Source organism: Lemur catta, chromosome 5, assembly GCF_020740605.2.
Source record: "Lemur catta isolate mLemCat1 chromosome 5, mLemCat1.pri, whole genome shotgun sequence".
NCBI classification, from domain to species: Eukaryota; Metazoa; Chordata; class Mammalia; order Primates; family Lemuridae; genus Lemur; species Lemur catta.
This window is the reverse complement of record NC_059132.1, coordinates 49,250,431-49,268,361: the sequence shown is the minus strand read 5'-3', so window position 1 is coordinate 49,268,361 and position 17,931 is coordinate 49,250,431. Positions and strand designations below refer to the sequence as shown.

At 36.9% G+C, this 17,931-nt stretch overlaps 1 protein-coding gene across 4 annotated transcripts in view; it reads left to right on the top strand.

Moving 5' to 3' along the window:
* The first annotated feature begins 4,216 nt into the window (after nt 1-4,216).
* Nucleotides 4,217-17,931, top strand: part of LOC123638252 (synaptonemal complex protein 2-like) — a 35,874-nt gene continuing 22,159 nt past the window's right edge. The window contains exons 1-8 of one of the 4 annotated variants that reach the window (XM_045551733.1): nt 4,217-4,301; nt 8,160-8,208; nt 10,432-10,474; nt 11,265-11,412; nt 11,992-12,047; nt 13,857-13,983; nt 14,068-14,090; nt 14,217-14,284. In XM_045551733.1, the coding sequence (XP_045407689.1) occupies nt 8,180-8,208; nt 10,432-10,474; nt 11,265-11,412; nt 11,992-12,047; nt 13,857-13,983; nt 14,068-14,090; nt 14,217-14,246 (456 nt within the window). In that variant the 5' untranslated portion in view covers nt 4,217-4,301; nt 8,160-8,179 and the 3' untranslated portion in view covers nt 14,247-14,284. Of the gene's footprint in view, nt 4,302-8,159; nt 8,209-10,431; nt 10,475-11,264; nt 11,413-11,991; nt 12,048-13,856; nt 13,984-14,067; nt 14,091-14,125; nt 14,285-17,931 lie in introns of those variants that run through there. The other 3 variants (XR_006735259.1, XM_045551734.1, XR_006735260.1) reach the window with 3 other exon arrangements.

The window sequence follows — 17,931 nt, the reverse complement described above, 5'->3', positions numbered from 1 at the left end:
TTGCTTCCATTTATGTGGTGGATTACATTTATAGATTTGCGTATGTTAAACCATCCCTGCATCTCTGGGATGAAGCCCACTTGGTCGTGATGGATTATTTTTTTGATAAGCACTTGGATTCGATTTGGTAGGATTTTATTGAGAATTTTTGCATCTATATTCATAAAAGATATTGGTCTGTAGTTTTTTTTTTTTTTTTTTTTTTTGCGTCGTTTCCTGGTTTTGGTATCAATGTTATGTTGGCTTGGTAAAATGTGTTGGGGAGAATTCCATCGTTCTCGATATTGGAGAATAGTTTATGTGGGATGGGCACCAGTTCTTCTTTATAGGTGTGGTAAAATTCGGGTGTGAACCCATCTGGACCAGGGCTTTTCTTTTTGGGAAGGTTTTTTTATTGCTGTTTCGATTTTTTTTTCTTTTCTTTTTTTTTTTTATTTCAGCTCTTCATGGGGCTACAAAAGCTCAGGTTATATACATTGTCCATGTCCTGCCCATCCCGCTGAGTCAGAGCCTCAGGCGTGTCCATTCTCCAGACAGTGCTCCTTGCATTCACCATGTAGTCATACCTCTATCCCCTCCCCCCCCACCTCCCCGAGTCAGCACCTTCAAGCATGACCATTCCCCATTCCCCAGACAGTGCGCAACGCACTCATCATGTAGGCATACATCTCCGCCCCCCACTCCCAGTCTCAGTCTGATATCCAGTTGGTATCCTTCCCCAATGTGGATTTAGGTGATGATCAGGGAAACCAGTTTTCTAGTGAGTACATGTGATGCTTGTTTTTCCATTCTTTGGATACTTCACTTAATACAATGGGTTCCAACTCTCTCCAGGAGAACCAAAGAGATATTGTATCACTGTTATTTCTTATAGCTGAGTAGTACTCCATGGTATACATATTCCACAGTTTACTAATCCATTCGTGGATTGATGGGCACTTGGGTTGTTTCCACATCTTTGCAATTGTGAATTGTGCTGCTGTAAACATTTGGGTACAGGTGTCTTTGTTATAGAATGACTTTTGTTCTTCTGGGTATGTGCCCAATAATGGGATTGCTGGATCGAATGGTAGGTCTGCTTGAATCTGTTTAAGGTATCTCCATAATGCTTTCCACAGGGGTTGCACTAGTTTGCATTCCCACCAGCAGTGTATGAGTGTTCCTGTCCGTCCGCATCCACGCCAACATGTGTTGTTTTGAGATTTTTTGATAAAGGCCATTCTCACTGGAGTTAAGTGGTATCTCATTGTGGTTTTGATTTGCATTTCCCTGATGATTAGGGATGTTGAGCATTTTTTCATACGTTTTTTAGCCATTCTTATATCTTCTTTTGAAAAATTTCTATTCATGTCAGTTGCCCAGTTTTTGATAGGATTGTTTGATTTTTTCTTGCTGATTTTCCTGAGTTCTAAATAGATTCTTGTTATCAGTCTTTTATCTGATGTGTAGTATGTGAAAATTTTTTCCCATTCTGTAGGTTGTCTGTTTATTTTCGTGACTGTTTCTTTGTGCAGAAGCTTTTTAATTTAATCAGGTCCCATTCATTTATTTTTGTTGTTGCTATGATTGCCTTAGGGGTTTTCTTCATAAATTCTTTGCCTAGACCAATGTCTGTAAGAGTCTTTCCTACATTTTCTTCTAGAATTCTAATCGTTTCCCATTTAAGGTTTAAATCTGTTATCCACCATGAGTTGATTTTTGTGAGAGGTGAAATCTGTGGGTCCTGTTTCAGTCTTCTACATGTGGCTATCCAGTTTTCCCAGCACCATTTATTGAATAGGGATTCTTGTCCCCAGAGTATGTTTTTGTCTATTTTGTCAAAGATTAGATGGCGATATGAGGATGGTTTTATATTTGGGTTTTCTGTTCTGTTCCACTGGTCTGTGTCCCTGCCCTTGTGTCAATACCAGGCAGTTTTAAGAACCACAGCTTTGTAGTATAGTTTGAAGTCTGGCAAACCAATACCTCCCATTTTGTTTTTATTGCTTAAAATTGGTTTTGCTATACGGGGTCTTCTCTGATTCCATACAAAGTGTATAATTATTTTTTCTAAATCTGTGAAAAGTGATGTTGGTAATTTGATAGGAATTTCATTGAATCTATAGATCACTTTGGGTAGTATAGACATTTCAACAATGTTGATTCTTCCAATCCACGAGCATGGTATGGATTTCCCGATTTCAGTGCTTGCTATTGGTCTATTCAGGAATTCTATTTCTTCCTGGTTGAGCCTGGGAAGGCTATGTGTTTCTAAAAACTTGCCCATTTCCTCCACATTTTCCAGTTTGCGTTCATAAAGATTTTTGTAGAATTCATAAATGATATCATGTATCTCTGTGGCATCAGTTGTGATTTCTCCTTTCATATTCCTGATGGAGGTTATTAGAGATTTTTCTTTTCTGCTCTTGGTTAGTCTAGCCAGAGGTGTGTCTATTTTGTTTATCTTTTCAAAGAACCAACTTTTTGTTTTATAAATTTCCCTTATGGTTTTTTTGTTGGCCTTTTCGTTTAGTTATTATTTGATCTTCATAATTTCTCGCCTTCTGCTGGGTTTGAGATCAGTCTGTTCTTTTTCCAGCTCTTTGAGTCTATTCATTAGGTTGTCTATTTGTAAGTTTTATGTCTTTTTGATATAAGCATTTATGGAAATGAATTTTCCTCTCAGAACTGCTTTAGCTGTGTGTCCCACTGATTTTGATAAGTTGTGTCTCCTTTTTCATTTAATTCAAAGAATCTTTTGATTTCTGTCTTGATTTCTTCATTTATAAAATAATCATTCAGGAGAAGGTTGTTTAACTTGCATGACTTTGGGTAGGAATGAGAATTTCTGTCAGGGTTAATTTCTATCTTTATTCTGCTGTGATCTGAGAAGATGCATGCTATAATTTCTATTTTTTTAAACTTTTTAAGACATGCTTTATGTCCTAGGATATGGTCAATCTTAGAGAATGTCCCATGAGCTGATGAGAAGAATGTATATTCAGTGGATTTTGGGTAGAATGTCCTGTAGATGTCAGTCAGGCCCATTTGTTCTAGCATTCTATTTAAGTCCATTATTTCTTTGTTTGTTTTCTGTTTGGAGGATCTGTCCTGTACTGTCGGTGGGGTGTTAAAGTCTCCAGCTATTACAGTATCGTTATCTATCATTTGGTTCAGATCAAGTAGGGTTTGCTTTATGACCTTTATAGTTTCTTAATATATGTAGTCATTATTTGTTACTATTATGTAATTCAGGATATATAAAATGTCTATGATAGTTATTTAAATATAAATATTTTATAAGTACTTGCATGAGTTTTCTGACTAGGGTACTTCTAACTATTACTCTTCCTATTTTAAGTCTCTTAACTGTAAACTTTGCTACTATGGTGGTTTTCAGAAACCAACTTGCTAAAGTTCATATTCTATATTTCATTAATATATCACACTTCTGGGAGACCTTATAATTGAAAAAATGTCTCGCAGTAGCTGGAGGAAGTAAGTGGTACGGCTTCTATGTCTAGTAAATTCTACAAACAAGACTTTTGCATCGTAGCCCTCGTGGCTTTAGAGTTGGCAATGTAGTATGCGGGAAGTTTGCTGTAGCCCTCAGGGTGTTTCTTCTGACCCTTACATGTTTGCACTGATCCTTACAGCCCAACTAGCTAGTTACTTTTTCAGGTATTTTTATTAACAAAATTACTTTTGTTGCAAGGTTTGATAGACTTGGCCCCCTCCCTGCAGTGATGAGTAAATATTGAGTAAAGTCAGCATTTTGGGGAGATCGCTGAGCTTTACTCTAGACTCATGCTGTCCTATAGAAATAAAATATGAGCCACCAACTTAATTTAAAATTTTCTAGTAATCATATTAAATAACATCGAGGAGCTTGAGGAGCTTGAGGCTTCTCATCCAGCTAGTTCACAGTCATTTGGTGCCAATAAATTCAGTTGTCAATGTCTAAGGGGCATGATATCTTAGTGTTCAATGGGTAGTCCATTCTTATGAGGTGTAAAGTAGTTCCAAGACTTCCAAAGAGAAGCTTCAAAGGTGCCATAATATAAGTTTTTATTTTTCTGTAGCAAACAAATACAGCTGAGAGTCCATCTGAAAAACTGAAACTGGATGATACACAACAAGGTCAGATACATTACCTACCATAAATAAGATTTGAGTGGTATGTTTAAATGTTTACTTGAAATGCTTAACATTCTTTGTTTTTAATTTTTGTCACTAGAAGTTACTTCAAAACATGAGCATTCTTCCGATTTACAAGAACCATCAGTTAAAATTCAGTCTCCTAAATTAAGTGGCAAATCTAGGTAAGTGGTTTTCAAAACTAATAAACTATGTAGATGATTGTTAACGTGAGTACCACAAGTTGACCATCTAGGTTTTCCCCTTTCCTATGTCTGGCTACCCGCCCCACCCCCAACACACACACAAGGAGAGAGCATTGCGTGAAGTCTTCTGTAGAATAATTTGACAGTTGGCAAACTCTCCTAGCCTACTGGCCTCTGCCATTATACCTCTAGGGGTCTCTTTGGCAACTTTTTTTCCTGCAGCAAAACACTGAATTTGAAATTGAAGGACACAAGGTCAATAACCAAAAATTAATTTTCTTTCTATATGTTAATCAGAAATTGAAAAGCAATAGCATTTAAAATAGTATTAAGATACGACATACTTAGGGATTAATTGGACAAATGATTTGTAAGACCTCCCCAACGCCCCGGGCCTACACTGAAAACTAAAGAAATTAAGGAAGACCTAAATATGTGGAGACAGATATGTGCTCATGAGATGGAAGACTCAATGTTAAGATGCCAGTTCTTCCCAAATTGACCTAAGGATTCAGTACAGTCCCTGATTCAAATCCCAGTAGGTTTTTTTTTTTCTTTAAAGATATTGGCAAGCTTTTTTGAAATGTCATGTGGAAATTTAAAGGGCCTACAATAGCCCAGATAAATTTCCACAGGAAACACAAAGTGGAAGGGCTTAAATGCTACTTTTAAGATGTACTATAAAGCTACATTAATCAAGAGAGTGTGGTATTTGCATAAAGATCAATAAACAAAACAGACTAGGAAATTCAGAAATAGGACCTACATATATACGGACAGCTAGTCTATGACAAAAATGCAAAGACAATTCTGTGAAGAAAGGATATGTTTTTCAATAAATGGTGCTAGAACAATTAAATATCCATATATAAGAAAAAATAAATGACCTTTGATCTTTACTTTCCACCTTGTAAGAAATTAACTAAAAATGGACTATAGACCTAAATGTAAAACCTATTTGCAAGAAAACATAAGAAAAAATGTCTTTATGACCTTGGTGTAGGCAAAGATTTCTGAAATATAACACCCAAAACACAGTAAAAGAATAAATTGATAAATCTTAGACTTCATTAAAATAAAAAAAAACCTTACGCTGCTTGAAAACCAGTGTTTAGGGGAAGAACAGAACAAACCACACCCTTGCAGAAAAAATTTATAAAACATATATTTGATAAAGCTGTGGCCTCCTGTTAGGAACCCAGCTGCAGAGCTCCGTCTCCCGCCTCCTCCCATCAATGGAAAAATTGTCTTCCATGAAACCACTCCCTGGTGCCAAAAAGGCTGGGGACCACTGAGTTATGCTTTAAATTTAGACATGACACTAACAACAAAGAAGCAGTGAAGGGTGAGCAGTGGCAAACGAGCAAGCTTCATCTGTATTTACGGCTGCTCCCCATTGCATCATCACCTGAGCTCTGCTTCCGCACTCCCCAACCCTGTCCTTGGAAAAATTGTCTTCCATGAAACTGGTCCCTGGTGCCAAAAAGGTTGGGGATTGCTGTGATAAAGGGTTCATTTCTGAATTATGTTACAGACTCACAAAATTCAATAATAAAAATACAACCCAATAAAAATACTGGCAGAAGATTCAAGCAGCTTCTTTACCAAGGATGATACACAGACGGCAGATAAGCACATGAAAAGTTGCCCAGCATCATTAGTTATCAGGGAAATGTAAATTAAAACTAGAATGGTTGTACTACAGATCTATTAGAAAGGCTAAAATTGGGAAGACAGACTGTACCAAGTCAGTACAAATGGTGGAAATGTGAAACACCTGGAACTCTTACATACTGCTGGTAGTTTCTTAAAATGTTAAACGTGGGCTGGGTGTGATGGCTCACGCCTGTAATCCTAGCACTCTGGGAGGCTGAGGCGGGCAGATTGTTTGAGCTCAGGAGTTCGAGACCAGCCTGAGTAAGAGCGAGACCCTGTCTCTACTAAAAATAGAAATTATATGGACAGCTAAAAATATACGTAGAAAAAATTAGCTGGCCATAGTGGCACATGCCTATAGTCCCAGCTACTTGGGAGGCTGAGGCAGGTGGATCGCTTGAGCCCAGGAGTTTGAGGTTGCTATGAGCTAGGCTGACGCCACGGCACTCTAACGTGGGCAACAGAGTGAGACTCTGCCTCAAAAAAAAAAAAAAAAAAAAAAATGTTAAACGTGTACCCATCCTAACCCAGTATTCCAATTCTAGGTATTTACACAGAAGTGACAACATTAGTCCACACAAAGGGATGTACGTGAATGTTTATACCCACTTTCTTTGTGATAGCTCCAAACTGGAAATAACCCAAATGTCCATCAGTAGATGAATGGATAAGCAAATATCAGTATGTACACACAATGGAATACTACACAGAAATGAAAAGGAATAAACTGTTGAAATACGTAACATGAATGAATCTCGAAATAACTATTCCCAGTAAAAGAAGCCAGACAGAAAGAGTACATACTGTATGATTCCATTTGCATAAAATTCTACAGTATGGATAGAATATGGAAGTCTAGAAAATTCCTGAAACTATAGAGACAGATCAGTGGCTGCCTGGAAATGGTGTATTAGCTTTTTTCTTTTGTCCATTTTTATTGTGGTAAGAGCACTTAATATGACATCTATCCTCTTAACCCCTTTTAAGTGCATGATACAGTATTGTTAACTATAGGCAAATGTTGTACAGCAGATCTCTAGAACTTACTCATCTTGTTTGTATAGCTGACACTTTACACTTGTAGAACAACTCCTCATTTCCCCTTCTCCCCAGCCTCTGGCAACTGCCAATCTACTGTTTCTGTCAGTTTGACTGTTTTAGATACCTGTATAAGTGGGATCATGAAGTATTTGTCCATTTGTGAGTGGCTTGTCTCACTTAACATAATGTCCTCCAGGTTCATCCGTGTTGTCACACATTGTTGGATTTCTTTCTTTCTTATGGCTGAATAGTATCCATTGTTTTCTTATGCCACGTTTATTTATCCATTCATCTGTTGGTGGACACTTAGGTTGATTCTATATCCCGGTTGTTGTGAATAATGCTGCAATGAACATGGGAGTGCAGATGTCTCTTCCACATACTGATTTCATTTCCTTTGGATGTATACTCAGGAGTGGGATTGCTGGATGATACTGTAGCTCTATTTTTAATTTTTTTTGAGGACCCATCAAACTGTTTTCCATAGCAGCTACACTATTTTACATTCCACCAACAGTGTACAGGGTTCCAGTTGTTTCACATCCTCACCAACACTTGTTATCTTTTGTGTGTTTTATACTAGCAGACCATATATCTGATAAGAAATTAACATTAAAATATATGAGTAACTCCTATAAATCAATAGTAAAAAAAATCAGAGCAATTAAAACTGGGCAAAAGACTTGAACAGACATTTCTCCAAAGATGTACAAATGGCCGACAGGTCTATGGAAGATGCTGAGCATCACGCATCACAGCAAGAGCTTTTGTTTACAGCACCTCAGGGGATTCTAAGGTAGATCTAGGCTTTGGAAACACAGCTCTTCAGCACTGGCCCAGTGGGCTGGTTATTTGCTGATCCCACTTTGCCGCTTTTTTCTTTGTATGCCTGACAGGCAACGGGCTCAACAAAGGTTTTTTTTATTTTTTTTTTTAGATAAACAGATGTTGTCTGCCACAGAATATATGGAAATAGGTTGCACAATAAGAAGTTGCATGCAGAGTGGGGTACTTCCCATGCAGTGAGTTCATGATCAGACAGAGGGCACAGGAAGGAAAGACAAGTTAGGCATGTGAAGTGAGGGACAGAAGAGGGTGCTGGTTTTACCAGTTCCATTAATTTCATGTATTGTGTTTTAGGGCAGATTCTGCTTCCAGGGATGACAGAAAGCAAGAAACAAGTGTGTCGGTAATGTAATAAATTTAAAGCAATACTTCCCGAATTTTGGTTATTTGCATACCTTCTTCAAAATATGCCAATGCTCTACTCTTTACTTTCTATATTTTTCTTAATTAAATTTATCTTAGACTTATTTGAAAAGGAATCATTTCACTTTCAAATGGAAAATCAGAATTATTTGTAACAAATAGTAGGTAAGCCCCAAAATAAATACAGTTGAAGATAACAAGGTTAGCCTCTTGAACTATACTTTCACTTGATTTACATTTTTAATTCATTGCATACAATGGGCCTTATTAACTATAAACTACGAAAAGGTAAATCTGCCATACCCGGGATCATCTAGTTAGGTGGACAGAGAAATGTGCCCAGTCAATAAACTCATCAGGAGATAACATTTCATGTTAAGTCTCATTTGATGGCATATAGGTAAGGGAATATTGAAAGATAGACTCCTTCAGTCAATCCTTTGCTACTGTAGTAAGTGCTCATTTAGCTTTGTAAAGAGCCCCTGATCTTAGATGAGAGATGGTTACGCCCTCTTACTGTGACCAAGGTGGCAGCATGGGTGAGAATGGGCACTGCCCATGGACCCCACACTGAAACTCACAGCCGGAGACATCTACCAAAAATGCAGACTTGGTCATGTCTCTGCACTTCTTAAAACTCTTTAAAAGAAGAAGAAGAAAAAAACAACCTTTATTAGGCTTTGAGTCCAAATCTTGTTCTTGATTTATTTTTAAAAAAAGATTAGTGAGTAGAAGTGTTAAAGACCTAGCACCCAAGCCTTATCCTCAATAGAGCAGGCTTTTAAAAGAATTGAAATGTTTCCCTCTGAGTCAGTGTTGTTCAGTGACATGGTTTTGTGCCTATGTGTGTCATATGACACCTGTCCAGTGTGCCATCACTGGTGGCCTCTCACCTTGGGAAGCACAGTGCTCTATGCCTGTAGTCAGTGTATTTTTTTTTTAAATCTCTATAATATTCAATGAACAGTTTTTCTAAAATTGAGATCATGAGCTTCAAACAAATGAGTTAAGACTTATTCTGGCTTCCTCCTAACAATGGTTCTCACTTGCTGCTACTCAGGCCTCAGATTGGCATCACCTGGGGAGCTGGAGCAACTACTATGATCTGGGTCCCTTTGCCAGAGAATCTGACTTTATTGACAAGGACAATGGCCAGGCATGGGGGTTTGTTTTTAAAGCCCCCTACTGGTGATTCTAATGTGCTGTGCAGCCAAACTTGAGAACCACTGCTCTCTAGATAACTTTTGTTTCTGTAAATAACTTTCAACACCTTTTGATATAAAACCAGAGAAACTGGGAAAGCCTTGCTGCATGGCTTTAATACATCCAATGCAGGATGCATTAAATGCATTGATACTTTTACTTTACAATACACTGGGTTGGAGAACACTGGAACAAATGTGCAGGTTCCTCCAACCATTTCTTTAACTTAAAGAAAGTGTAAGATGCAAATAGGACTGGCTCACAAAGGTCCTTTTAGAAATTACCTTCTCAATCTACCTAAGTGTCTATGGATAGACAAATGGGTAAAGCAGATGTGGTGTATATATGTGCAATGGAGTACTATTTAGTCTTAACAAGGAAGGGAATCTTGTCATTCGCAACAATATGGATGAACCTGGAGGCCATCATGTTAAGGAGGCAGGCACAGAAAGACAAATACTGCATGATCTCACCTCTGTGTGAAATCTAAGGACGTCAAACTCAGAAAAGCAGAGAGTAGAACAGTGGTTACCAGGGGGTGGGTGAGAGTGGGGGTGGCGAATTGGGGAGAGGTTAAAGGACACAAAAAGTTAGATAGGAATAAGTTTAAAAGACCTATTGTGTATTGTGACTGTAGTTAATAACAATGTATTGTATACTTGAAAATTGATAAGAGAGATTTTAGGTGAACTTACCAAAACAACATTAACATCTGTTAATTAGCTTGATTTAGCCATTGCACAATGCATATGTATTTCAAAATGTCATGTTGTGCACCATAAATAAATACAATTTTTATCAATTAAGAAAAATGACCTTTTCTATAAAACGTTGAATGGCTAAATATTTTAAAGGAAAAGTAATTTCGTCTTCAAAACATGAATTCATTTGAAAACTAGATAGTTAACCATCACCCACCTTAAATCTCATGGGTCATGCTGTCATAAACAATGTCACCCTAGTGAGTGTTGGGAGTTGATTCTGTGTTTCGTCATTCCAGGCAGGAGGTGTGTCTCTCGGTGATGCGTTTCCTGTCTGAGAAGGTAATGTTAGATACTGTCACAACTTAGTGTGTTTGGATCCACAAGAATCCTCCCTTGCCTGAGATGAGAATGAATTGTTAGCAGTCCCTGGAGAGGCAGGGCAGTTTGGAGACAGGGCCCAAGAGATAGAGCTCAAATAGAGTGTGCTTTTTTGTTAAAATCCAAACAAACTCCCTATTAAAATTGAACATAAACATTTATTTGTCTCAGCATTATAAAAACTAATAGAAAAACAGAAAAAGATTTTTAAAATACTCATATAAATATCAAGATATAGTTGAATAATCCACTGGAAAGATTAAACTTGCCCTAAATCTCTAACCTTTTATAGTCCAGGCTTAATCTCAAAATGCTTTAAGGTTTAAACAGAAATGACCCCCCTGTTTGGTTTTAGTTCTTCTAAAGTGTACAGAGAAGCATGTCTTTGCAAAAAATATTTTGATACTTTCTTTTGTCATTTGATTTAGTATTTTGAAGTTGTAATGTTGGCACGATATTAAAGTGCCTCAGCTTTTGAACAGTTCTCTAACCTCTCTTCAGTTGCAAACATTTGGTTCAAGAGGATTTTGTCATCCTTTACAATAGCAACTTGGTTGAGAATTTAGTAGTGGAATAATCCTTTTCTTCTTTTTCTTCGCCTCCTTACTTCTTTGTCTTTTTATTATGTGAGAGCCCAGTTTTCTAGAAGGAGTTACTTCTGTGTCTAGGTTTGTGGTAATATGTTTAGTTGTCCATAAGTGGCACTAACATCCCTTTAAAAGTTCTCATTTCTCATCTGTGTTTGTAAAAGTTTAATTACAGGAAACATCTCTTCTCTGAGAGTAGTCAAGATTCAAGTACCAGTACCAGTGAACTATCTTGGACCAGTAACCAAAAGAAGAAATCCCTAAAATCATACTCTAGTAGAAAAAAGATAAGAACCAGGAGTAGTATAAGAAGTAAGTTTGGCATATGTCTTTTGAGTCACTTTTCAAATAAATCAGTAGGTATTTATTTTTTAGTATGTGGTAGGAAAAGGTACCAAAGAAATATATGATCATGAGGTCTCTTTCCCTGCTATAATTACATTGGAAAGGCGAAATGAAACATGAAACAGAAGAATATGGGATTAACCAGCAATTAAATGTGAGCTATGGATAAATGGAGTAGGAGTTCAAATGAAAGGAATCTGGCATGAGCTGGAATCATCACGAAAATCTGCAAGGAAGAGACGGGTGGGACCTTAGCTGATGCTTGGGAAAAAGCGTAGGATCTGAAGAGGAGACAGGGAAGCGTTATTAGTTAGGAAAAACTACAAGGAACAAAACAAGGATATGAGAGTGACATTCGGGGCAGGTCTGGGGCAGAGAATTCATTCTGGGTGGTGAGGAACAAGGTTGAATGATTAGAAAGGGAACTTTAGACATTTGAACATAAGTGGGAGTTGCTTTTTAGTATTTGCATGTTGGAAGGGGGAAAATGAATTTATGTCTTGTAAGTCAACGTATCCAGCATGTATTTGTTTTCTTTCATTTCAGTCTTGCCACTTTTCCCTCTCAATAGTGGCAGTGACCATGACCACAAGAAAGACCAAGTAAGTAAATTTTTTCTTGGCTGCCACATGCCCTGTGGGTTAGACTGCATTTATTTCTCAAATAATTTTCAGGAATACGAGAATAACAAACCATTGGTTTACTGGTATGTGAATCACTGCCAATAGAAACTGCAAGGACTTCTGAACATTTCATATGAATCTTGGGTAAAGATTTCGGATCTTTTTTCATTGTTCCCAAACGTTGCCAAAGGATGTTTACTATGAATGATGCTAAAAATCTGGGCCAATTTCCTACAAATATATGCTCTTTTGAATTTACATTTTAAAGTAAAGTCATTAAGTTCTTCCCTTAGTTTTGTTTGTTGACATGTCACTTCCAAAGCTTTTAATGATTTAATCATTTATTTCCTTTGTCAGTGGTTGGGATGCCTTTAAGCTTATATAAATATTGAATAAAGCCTCAAAGCTTTCTTAATTTTTCTTCACTTATCCTTTTTGTTACATCAGAGTAGTTAAGAATTTGGTTTTCAGTGTCTGCACTCATTCAAAACCAAATTTTGCCTCTTACTAGCTGAATCACCTCTCTCAGCAGTTGGTTTTTGTTTCTCATCAAATGAGATATATAAGGACTACAGAGTATAGTGCCACATACCTAGAGATTTTATAAAGGGCAGCTGCTGTGATTCTGAGGGTGTCAACAGCACACTGCCTGCCCCTGCAGAAATACCATGCAGCTGGCGCTCCAGCCATAGCTCTGTCTGCTTTCTTGAGTCAGCCTGGGGCATGTTGCCCTATGTGAATCTAAAGGGCTCTCATGTCCTGGAAGGACAGAGGTAGGCTAAACCTGTGAGCCAGAGTAATCTCTTAACTATTCATTGACCAGTTCAGCCTGAAACAATGAGTTATCAGTTAGAAATGGGCCAAAAGAACAGTTTCTAATAAATACAGCATTTGTCTTAAATAAGCACCAAAGAAACATCACAGCTTCAGAAATCCATAAACGTAGACTGTGCAACTGTCAAGAAGTCTATGCTGATTTTCAATGAGGACATTGCTGGTCTTGTGCAAATATTAGTATTCTAAATACAGTTTTCTCTGTATATGAGAATAATTTAGAGCAGGGATTGGTAAACTTTTTCTGTAAAAGGCCAGATAGTAAAATATTTTAGGCTTTGAGAGCCGTACAGTCTCAGTGGCAACTACTCAGTTCTGCCTTTGTAGCCAGAGGACAGCTATAGACAACATGGAAAGAAATGGATGTGTTGTGTTCCAATAAAACTTTATTTACAAGAACAGGCAGCGGCTGTAGTTTGCTGGCCCCTGATTTAGAGCAGTGGTTCCCAAACATTCATGGTCATCAGAATGACCAGAATGGCTTGCTAAAACACAGATTCCTTAGTCCTATCCCTAGTGTTTTTGATTGAGCAGGTTATAGTTGGGGTTTGCGAATTTGCATTTCTGCCACATTCCCGGGTATTGCTGATGCTCCGGTCTGGGCCACGGTTTGAGAACCACTAATTTAAAGTTATCAATTGAAATATGACCTAATGTTCTTCTGATTCAGGGATCTGTGGTCTTCACATTTATCTTCAAATGGAGTAAATCCAATTTTTAAGTTTCTTAAAAGGATATTGGAAATGTCTTGGGTTGGACAGAGTAGCTCGTGCCTGTAATCCCAGCACTTTGAAAGGCGGAGGTGTGAGGATCACTTGAGCCCAGGAGTTTGAGGCTAGTCTGGGTAACATAGCAAGACCTTGTCTCTACAAAAATAAATAAAAGAAAATGTCTTGGAATTTTTGTTTTGAATGATTATGAATACTAATACTTTAAAAAGGTTCTGTATTTTAGGCTAAACTTCTAAGACCATTACGGAAAGACGTGTCCAGGCAAAATGACACCATGCCTCCGCAAATTTCTGAAACATTCCCAAGTAGTTCTGCCTTTTTAACTCTTGAAGATTCTGCGAAAAAAACAGGTACGTGATTTTCTGTCGACTTACACAGAAAAAATTGTATTTTGGGAAAAGTAGTTTGAGATAAACAAAACATTTTTCTTTTAGTATCTATTGAAGAAAGTGTGAAGGTAAGATTGTTCTTCCCTTTTAATATCTTTATTAGCAAAGGATGGAAGATGTTGTGTTTTAATTTTGCTTTGACATTGGAGATCAGCTTATGTACAAGAATTGCTGGTGTTCTTCCTCTTTTAAAGAAGCAAGACGACTCAAATGATGACCTGTAGCAGGGGTTGGTAAACTTTTGTCTGTGAAGGACCGGATAGTAAGTAGTTTTTGTTTTTTGATCCATGTAGTTTCTATTGTAGCTATTCAACTCTCCAGTTATTGCGCAAAACTGACCTCAGACAAGATGTAAACCAACAACTGTGGCTGTGTTTCCATAAAATTTTATTTATAAAATCACGTAGCAGACTATATTTGGCTTGGGGGCCAGAGTTTGCCAACTCTTGACTTAGAAATAGAAGCTTTATCTTAACTCTCATTGTATTTTATTTTAACTGTCTGTATCTTTTAAGTTTATTAAGAGTAGTGATATCGTATTGTTCCCCTTTGTTATTCTGCAGCTTAGCACATTGCCAGGCATACAATGACACTTAGTAAACACTTCACTGACAACTTCTTAGTGGAGCTGCCACTGGAAGAAAAGAAGTAGAGAAAAGAAAAAAAAAAAAGGAGAGAGAAAAATATGGCATTAAAGAGGAAAAGGAAGGAAGACAGCAAGATGGGGAAGAAAGAAACAAAGGGACTACAAAATAGTCAATAAACAGTTAACAAAATGGCAGTAGTAAGTCCTTATCAATAATCACTGTAAATATAGGTGGATTAAATTCTCCTATCAAAAGACACAGAGTGGCTGAATGGATAGAAGAAACAAGATCCAACAGTATGTTGTTTATAAGAGACTCCCTTTAGCCTTAAAGACAAACATAAACTGGAAGTGAAGGAATGGAAAAAGATATTCCCTGCAAATGATAACCAAGAGATAGCACAGTTGTTGGCTATGCTTATATCAGACAAAGTAGACTTTCAGTCAAAATCTGTCACAAGAGACAAAGAAGGTTACTGTATGATGATAAAAGGGCTTACTTCATCAAGAGGATGGAGCAATTGTAAATATATATCCACTTAACATTACAGCACCTATCATCACTGTATGATGGTAAAAGGGCTTACTTCATCAAGAGGGTGGAGCAATTGTAAATATATATGCACTCAACATTACAGCACCTAAATATATAATGCAAATATTAACAGAACTGAAAAGAGAAATAGACAGCTATAGAAACCTAGTAAAGTTCTTTAACATGCCATTTTCAAAAAGGGATAGATTATGCAGACAGAAAATCAATAAGGAAACAGTGGACTTGAATAATACTGTCGACCAAATGAACCTAACAGACATATGCTGGACGTTCCATTCAACAGCAGTGGAACACACATTCTTCTCAAGTGTACATTGAACGTTCTCCAGGATAGATCATATGTTGGGCCACAAAACACATCTTAACAAATTTGATAAGCTTTAAATAATCTCAAATGTCTTTTATGGCCATGAGGGTATGCAACTAGAAATAGTAATAGGAGGAAGACTGGAGAATCCACAAATATGTGGAAATTAAACAACACACTCCTGAATAAACAGTGGATCAAAGAAAAAATCAAAGAGAAATTAAAAAGTATCTTGAGACAAATGAAAACAGAAACACAATATACCAAAACTTATGGGGCACAGCAAAAGCAGTGTTATTATAATAATAGGGAATTTTGTGGCAATTAAGTACCTACAGTAAGAAAAAAAAATCTCAAGCAACCTAACTTCACACCTCAGGAACCTGGAAAAGAACAAAGTAAACCCAAAGTCAGCAGAAGGATGGGAATAATAAATATTAGAGCATAAATAAAAGAAATAGAGACTAAAAAGACAACAGAAATGATCAGTGAAACTAAGAGTTGGTTTTTTTGAGAAGATAAACAAAATTGACAAATATTTAGCTAGACTAACCAAGAGATAAAGAGAGAGGACTCAAATAAAATTTGTAAATGGAAAAGGAGATAGTACAACATACACCGCAGGAATACAAAGGATCATAAGACAGTACTATGAACTGGGCAAATTATTCTCCAACAAATTAGACAACCTAAAAGAAATGGATGAATTCCTAGAAACAGTCAACCTTCCAAGACTAAATATGAAGAAATTGAAAATCTGAATAATGAGTAAGAAGATTGAATCAGTAATCAAACCACCCAATAAAGAATAGTCTAAGACCAAATGGCTTCACTGGTGAATTACACCAGGCATTTAAAGAATTAGTACCAATCCTTCTCAAACTCTTCCAAAAGATTGAGGAGGATGGAACACTTCCAAACTCATTTTACAAGGCCAACATTACCCTATTACCAAAGCCAGATACCAATGCTACAAGAAAAGAAAATTACAGGCCAATATTTCTGGTGAAGATAGATGTAAAAGCCTCAAAGAATACTGACAAACCATATTCAGCACAGTAGTAGGATCATACATCATGTTCGAGTGGGATTTATCAGTGGGATGCAAGGATGGTTAACATATGCAAATCAATAAATGTGATAAACTTCATTAACAGAATGAAGGATAAATTCATAGAATCATCTCAATAGATACAGAAAAAGCATTTGACAAAATTTAACATCATGTTATGTTTTAAAAAACTCAACAAATTAGGTACAGAAGGTACCTCAACTTGAAGGCCACATATGACAAGCCCACAGCTAACATCCTACTCAATGATGAAAAGCTGAAAGCTTTTCCTCTAAGATCAAGAGTAAGACCAAGGTGCCCACTCTCACCACTTCTGTTCAACATAGTACTGGAAGTCCTAGCCAGAGCAGTTAGGCAAGAAAAGGCATCCGGATTTGAGAGGAAGAAGTTAAATTGTCTCTGTTTGCAGATTACATGATCTTATAAACAGAAAACCCTAAAGACTTCACCAAAAAACTGTTAGAATTAAAATAAATGAATTCAGTAAAGTTACAGAATACAAAATCAACAACAACAAAATCAGTTGTGTTTCTAAACACTAACAGTGAACAATATGAAAAAGAAATCAAGAAAATACCGTTTACGATAGCTCAGAAAAATACTTAAGAATGTATCTAACCAAGAAGGTGAAAGACCTGTACGACATAAAATGGAAAAATAGTCCTCGTGCATGGATTGGAAGAATTAGTATTATTAAAATGTCATATTACTCAGAGCCATCTACAGATTTGATGTAATCTCTATTAAAAGTCCAGTGGCATTTTCCACAAAAATAGAAAAAAACAATCGCCAAATTCATGTGGAACTACAAAAGATTCCTAATAACCAAAGCAATCTTGAGCAAGAACAAAGCCAGAGGCATCACACTTCCTGATTTCAAATTATATTTAACAATTATAGTAATTAACACAAGATGGTCCTGGCATAGAGGCAGACACATAGACCAAGGTAACAGAATAGAGAGTCCAGAAATAACCCACACATCCAATCAATTACTCTTTGATAAGGGCACCAAGAATACATAATGGGGAAAAGAAAGTCTTCAATAAATGGTATTGGGAAAACTGGATATCCACGTGCTAAAGAATGAAACCTTTGTCTTACACTGTATACAAAAATTAACTCAACATGGATTAAAGGCTTTAAGATCTGAAACTGTAAAATTACTAGAAGAAAACAGAGGGGAAAAAACAACTCCTTGACATTGCTCTTGGCAATGATTTTTTTGATGACCCCAGAAGCACAGGGAACAGAAGCAAAATAAACCAGTGAGACTACATCAAACTCAAAACCTTGTGCACAGCAAAGAAAACAATAAAAGGGAAAGGCAACCTACACAATGGAAGAAAATTTTTGCAAGCTCTATATTTGATAAGGGGTTAGTATTT